Source organism: Schistocerca cancellata, chromosome 12 (assembly GCF_023864275.1).
Source record: "Schistocerca cancellata isolate TAMUIC-IGC-003103 chromosome 12, iqSchCanc2.1, whole genome shotgun sequence".
In the NCBI taxonomy this organism is placed as follows: Eukaryota; Metazoa; Arthropoda; class Insecta; order Orthoptera; family Acrididae; genus Schistocerca; species Schistocerca cancellata.
In genome coordinates this window covers 30,519,264-30,525,708 of record NC_064637.1, presented here as the reverse complement: position 1 = coordinate 30,525,708, position 6,445 = coordinate 30,519,264, and the positions used below count along the sequence as shown (strand labels likewise).

Genomic DNA, 6,445 nt, shown 5'->3' with positions numbered 1-6,445 from the left:
ACCATAAAAATTATATTCCATTGGCTGTTATGGAAGTAATTAAACCAATATATAGAGACTTGGGGCATCCTGATCTTCTGCGAAAATGTCTTCATGGTTGTACCCAGAATCAAAACGAGTCGTTCAACAACCTCATTTGGACTCGTGTACCTAAGAATGTATTTGTTGGGATAAAAACATTGAAATGGGGAGTCAGTGATGCTGTTATTTCATTCAATGATGGTCATATGGGTAGGCTAAAGGTCATGGCAAGGCTCGGCATTGCTCCTGGTATCAACACCATCAGAGGTCTTCAGCTTCTGGACAGCGTGCGAGTAAGGAAGGCTCAGTATGCAGCTGAATTTAATACAAAAAAAGCAAGGGCAGCAAGGAGAAGAAAGCTTCTAGGTGAAGAAGAAGAACTAGAAGATGACCCTGATTACTCTGCTGGACACTTTTGATAATAGAATAAAAGGTATTTGTGAATTTTCATAATAAATTACTTTAATCGCATTTTCTGGCATTTGACATTTTTAGTGTTACATGTACCTTTATCTCATAAACCACTCAACCAACAACATTCAAATTTTCAGAAATGCTGCAAAACAGTTCAAAGAGGCCACTGAACTAGAATCATGACAAGAACTGGCTTATTCTCTGAACTAGGGAAGTTTATGTTATACTTTTTCCAATAAAAAATGGCTTAATGGTAAAAAATTCATAAATACTATACCAACAAAAAGAAAACATTGGTTCTAGTTCAGTGGGCTCACAATATATGCTGAAAACCTCTGCCAGAATTTCAAAGTTCTGAAGATAATAGTTCCAAAGAAAAAGGTACACAAAGTTAGCAAATTTAACATTGGCGAGATAGGGCATTCCAACTCCCCTTAAAAAATAAAGTAGTAAAAATAAACCTTTAAAGGCACAGGACACTTACTTTATATTACCATTTATATATTACTCTTAAAAAAAACAATTAAAATTATTTTAAAAAACGTGAGAGTTCTGAAAATAACTGCCCAAATTGGAGCCTCCAAAAAGTAATCATAGTAGTACCAAATAAAATGTGAAATTTCTATCAAATAAGAGTGTACACAATCTAGTTTCAGATTAAGTGTAGTATAGCGCCAATCAGAAGATTGGTTCGTCAGAAGCGTCCGATCCCGCATGTCGGCTTTGACCCATGACGTAAGGGTGTTGTGTGTGACGTCCTGACGGCGCGGAGTTTGGTTTGTGAGTGTGGCGTGTTTGTAGATGTCGTCGTGTTGTGGTTTGTTGTGATCTCTGGTGGTATGTTCAGGGTTTTCGTTTGTGTGGTGTAATGGGCTCAGTTTGCTTTTGCTCATTGTCCAGAATTGTTGGTGTTTTAGTGGAATTTATTTCGGTGAGTTAACGATTTTGTGTAAAGGTTAATTTAGTGTTGTTCGCTGTACACCGTGTGGTAATTTTACTAAAATTAATCTGTTGTTGTTTGTGTTTCATTAATGGATATGACGGATAAAATTAACAGTGCGCAGGTCAACGGAAATGTTAGATCCCAATGTGTGGCTGTGTATGTTGATATTGGTATCGGGAGATGTTTTTGAGCCATGTAGGCCAAGGGAAGTGTTTGATCCTAATTTATGGGATCGGGAGCTGCTGTTGAGCTATAGGTCCAGGGAAGTGTCCTATTCCAGATGATACTGTTTAGTGGTATTTGGTTAGTTTTGTGAAGTCGGTTTTTTTCGTCGTTTTGTGTGGTTTTGTATGGGGTGGGTGTCTAAATTTGTTTATATTTAGTTTGCCCCCACCCAAAAACACCCCACTAGCCCGCGCTTGTCCCATTAGTGTCATTAGCCTTTTTGTGGAAAGTGTGTGTGTTTGTTTTTCGATGTATTTTCGTCCTCATAATGTGTACGTACCGACTTTATATGCACCATACTGGAATCGTGGTTTATGGTCGTTTCCGCCATATTTGTGACGTCATGGGTCAAAGCAGACGGGCGGGATCGGACGCTTCCGTATTTGCCCTATATTCCACCATTTATATTTTACTCTGCAAAAAATTATTAAAATGTTATGAAAAAAAGTATTTTGAAATGTGTGTGATATGAAAAAAAGTATTTTGAAATATGTGTGAGAGTTTGGAAAATAATTACCAAAATTGGAGCCTCCAACAAATAATCATAGTAGTACCAAATGTGAAATTGCTATCAAATAAGAGAACATGATCTAGTTTCAAATTGTGTAGTATAGCACCAATCAGAGGATTACAGAATTTCTGTCTCCTTTGCTGAAAACGAGAGCCCTGTAGTAGTCATTCCTACAGGCTTTCTTTCTGAATGTTTGGTTTTTGTGCCGTTTAAGGCAAAGACTAACCCAAGTTTTCCCAGCGGTTTCAGCTCTAAAAAGGATGTTCAGTATAAATTCTCTAGCAAATATACAGCAGTGCTTTGCCCAATGAAAGAAACTTCCATAGCAAGGCAATACTAAATCAACTCATCAAATATTTACCCAAAATTCTAAGTCTACCTGTTTTTGCTGCTTCCTCAGGTGTACTGTTTTTCATATTCGACAACTTCATAAGTGTTATTTTTGGAACAGTAAACTGTTTACTGAATTTTTTCCAACTCATCTTTTTGTGCACTGCGTCAGTAGCTTGTCATTTAAGGAGGACCACTTTCTTTGATCTTCCTTCCCCACTACCATCTTCGAATATGCAATAGAATTCTGAGTGAATAAGCGTGTGTGCACTAATATAGGGAGACTTCAAACATGAAAAGGTAACTGATCTGCTTCAGGTACTGAAAGGAGTCCAGTTTACACAACTACAACCTACATTATGTTAACCAAATGAATTAACCAGACATCTAAAGGGATTGATCATAAACAGTAAACTTGAATCTTACTATGTAAGAACACAAAAATAAGTTGAAGGGTTTATCTGCCAATATCTTGGGAAAATAATGAAAAATTTAATGCAGTGCAAAATATTTTCACAGAGTAATTGCATACATTAATTGCCAGTAGGAATTAATTTATATAAATGAGGCAAGAAGAAAATTTGATCTGGACTGGAATTCGAGCTCCGGGTATTCGAGGTCCGGGTATTCGAGGTCCGGGTATTCGAGGTCCGGGTATTCGAGGTCCGGGTATTCGAGGTCCGGGTATTCGAGGTCCGGGTATTCGAGGTCCGGGTATTCGAGGTCCGGGTATTCGAGGTCCGGGTATTCGAGGTCCGGGTATTCGAGGTCCGGGTATTCGAGGTCCGGGTATTCGAGGTCCGGGTATTCGAGGTCCGGGTATTCGAGGTCCGGGTATTGGAGGTCCGGGTATTGGAGGTCCGGGTATTGGAGGTCCGGGTATTGGAGGTCCGGGTATTGGAGGTCCGGGTATTGGAGGTCCGGGTATTGGAGGTCCGGGTATTGGAGGTCCGGGTATTGGAGGTCCGGGTATTGGAGGTCCGGGTATTCGGGGCCCGGGTATTCGGGGCCCGGGTATTCGGGGCCCGGGTATTCGGGGCCCGGGTATTCGGGGCCCGGGTATTCGGGGGCCGGGTATTCGGGGGCCGGGTATTCGGGGGCCGGGTATTCGGGGGCCGGGTATTCGAGGGCCGGGTATTCAGCGTACTAGGGAGATTGCTGACCACTATGCCGGCCTCAACAACTAATGAGCTAGGACACTGCATCAGTGTGCGGTATAAGTTGAGAATTTGTGCCTAACAAGAAGTGATCTAGGTTAGTCCATGTGGGTGTGATGGCCACTGTGTCCAGGTGACATAGTGGTCAGCACATTGACCTAGTACACTGGAGACCCAAGTTCAAATACCAGTCTAGCACAAGTTTTCAATTTGCCCCATTGATATAAATCAATGCCCATTGACAGCTAATGTCTTTAATCCTTTGTGTCTTGATTCATAGTGGCTGCAGGATCAAAATGTCTTTTGGACATCTGCAAAATCTTTGTTGCCAAGACATGTAATGGTGAAAGTGGGCAACTTGTGCACTCCATTAAATGGTGGTAGAAGCAGAAGTTACTATCCACACTTGATTCCTGCAGAGTGCGTGACAATACATATCTAGGAGACCAAGGGTTCCACTTAAGCAGATGGGTGGTTGGGAGGAGGCATTTTTGATGACTATACGTTTTTAGGGTCAAAATACCCATCAGAGATGGGTCCATTACCTGTTACAAATTTTCTGAATTTACGTTGCAGTTTTGGATTTTATAATGAAAAGTGAGTTAGCCATGGCAGAGAGCAATAATATACGGTGTGAACAAAACATTAGCCTACACGACAGGTTGGCTTTTACCAGAATCTTAGAAATTCATGTTCATTGACCTCATCAACTAGCAACAAAATTATCACCTTTCAACCTAACCTAGACCTTGTGTTACATTGTGTATCAGTCTGTCACCCCAAACAAGATTTCAGGGGCAGTCCAGTATCACACTCTGACAAAATGTCTTCGTCAAAATGTTAAATCAGTTGTCTGTGTCTTCCTAAATTCTTCTACATGATATTAGTGTTCCTAATATGACACTTTTTCATACATCTACATTTATTTATTTGTTTATTGGAATTGTCATCCATTTCAGTCACGTAATGGCATAAAACAGAAAAACAGACTGTAAGATGTTGTTTGTTTGTGGTGGTTGTTGCCCCAACTGATACTATTCAGCTCTCTCCTTTGCAAGTTTTAATGTCTGCATTGCTACTGCTGCTGTACACATTTGAGTCTGCGTAGTGTTGCTAATAATTAGTCTCCTTGTACAACTGTTTAACCTCTACCCTTGCTTTCAGTACCAAACTTAATATTCCTTGACACCTCAAGGCATCCCTTGGCAATCTGACATGTCTCCTAATCAAGTTGTGCCACAAAGCTTTTGTCCCCAATTCAACACAGCACTTCTTCATTAGTTACTCAGCCTACTTATGAAGCCTTCATAATTCTTTTCTAAACCACATTTAAAAAACCTATTCTCCTATTGTTTGCCCTGCCAGTCATTCATGTTTCACTTCTGTATGAGGCTATACTCCAGACAAATATTGAATGTTGACAGTGAGTGTATATCTCTAAATGTCATTGTTGTGTATTCAGAAATAATGTGGAACAGTCATACAGAACACACATATGACAAGTTGTGATGTATCAATTATCTGTTGAGTAAACTGCGCATGTATTTGAAAAGCCTGCCAAGTTCCTGTTACGCTTTTTTCCCACTGTCATCAGAGTGGGATATGTCTGGAGTATCCATAACTAAAATATCTTGCATCTCTTACTTTAAATAATTGTGTACACTGATAGCCCTATATCTCTTAATATACATACATACATACATACATACATACATACATACATACATACATACATACATATATATCCAGTGGTCACAGGCCCTGCAGACCACGTGCTGCTCCCACAAACTGCCCCCATTCGCTTGTTCTGTGCTCAGTTACTCCAGGTGTCTTCAGTCCCTAGGACTGCCAGGTTATTCAGCAAGTTGTCCATCCAGCACAGCCTTGGTTGTCTCACAGTGTGTCTGGTGTTTGTTTCCCTCAAGTACCCTACATTGCCTGCCCACTGGATTCTTCTACTCTTCACCTTCTGTAGGATTGTTGGTTGTTGTTTGACGATTAGTCATTCATCATTCTTCTCCGTTCTCCTTTGTCTAACATCAGTCTCCATGTCTTCCTCATTATTCTAATTTCAAATATTAGTAATTTTTCCTTTATCCATTTAGTCATGCTCCACGTTTCTGAATGGAACACAACTGCTGGGCATATCACTTTTACATATTCTCATCTTAGTATGTGTTGATACTGATTTTGAGCTGAGTGCCTCTGCAAGGGAATATATGCATTACATTCCCAATGTTCATTTTTCCTTGATGTTCATTTCTGTCCTGTTGTTGCTGGCAAACAAAGATCCTAAATCAGGACTTGTCTGACCAGACAACAGTTTTCCTCTTGCCTAGGTTTTAACTGATAGGCTCACAAGCTCAGCAGAGACTTTGCAGGCACTGTGTTGCTGTTAGCAAAGACACTCACTTCAGTTGTCTGCTACTACAGCTAATAAATACCAAATTTTGCTGCACTATCATAATGTATATGTTCATCATACATCCAAGATTGAGTTCTGGGGTTATTTCATGCAGTAATGCTTGTCTGTTAGCTCTGACAACTCTATACAAATGCCACTGGTCTGTCATTAAGTGAAGGCCATCATCAGCCACTGCATTTTCTTTGGTGAGATGTAACGCCAAATAGTTTACAAGAATATAGAAAACATTGAACTCACTACAACATCTGGGGACAAGAAGTATCGCATCCCAGTTAAGAGTGTTGCAGCTCACGTTCTCGTCGATGGACCTGCTGTATTTCTTGGATGTTCACTGAACTTCAGCTTGGGTATAAACGACACATTTTCGCATGGAAATGGATGGTTTACTGTTGCCATAGTTAGTAGTAGTGAAGTTGCTA

General features: G+C 40.4%; 1 protein-coding gene across 1 annotated transcript in view; it reads right to left on the bottom strand.

Moving 5' to 3' along the window:
• Positions 1 to 546: 546 nt before the first annotated feature.
• Positions 547 to 6,445, bottom strand: part of LOC126109416 (periaxin-like) — a 121,839-nt gene continuing 115,940 nt past the window's right edge. Inside the window, exons 2-3 of the mRNA XM_049914451.1 lie at positions 3,037 to 3,590; positions 547 to 577 (exon numbers count right to left, since the gene is read on the bottom strand). Coding sequence (XP_049770408.1) covers positions 547 to 577; positions 3,037 to 3,590 — 585 coding nt within the window. The remainder of the gene's footprint in view (positions 578 to 3,036; positions 3,591 to 6,445) is intronic.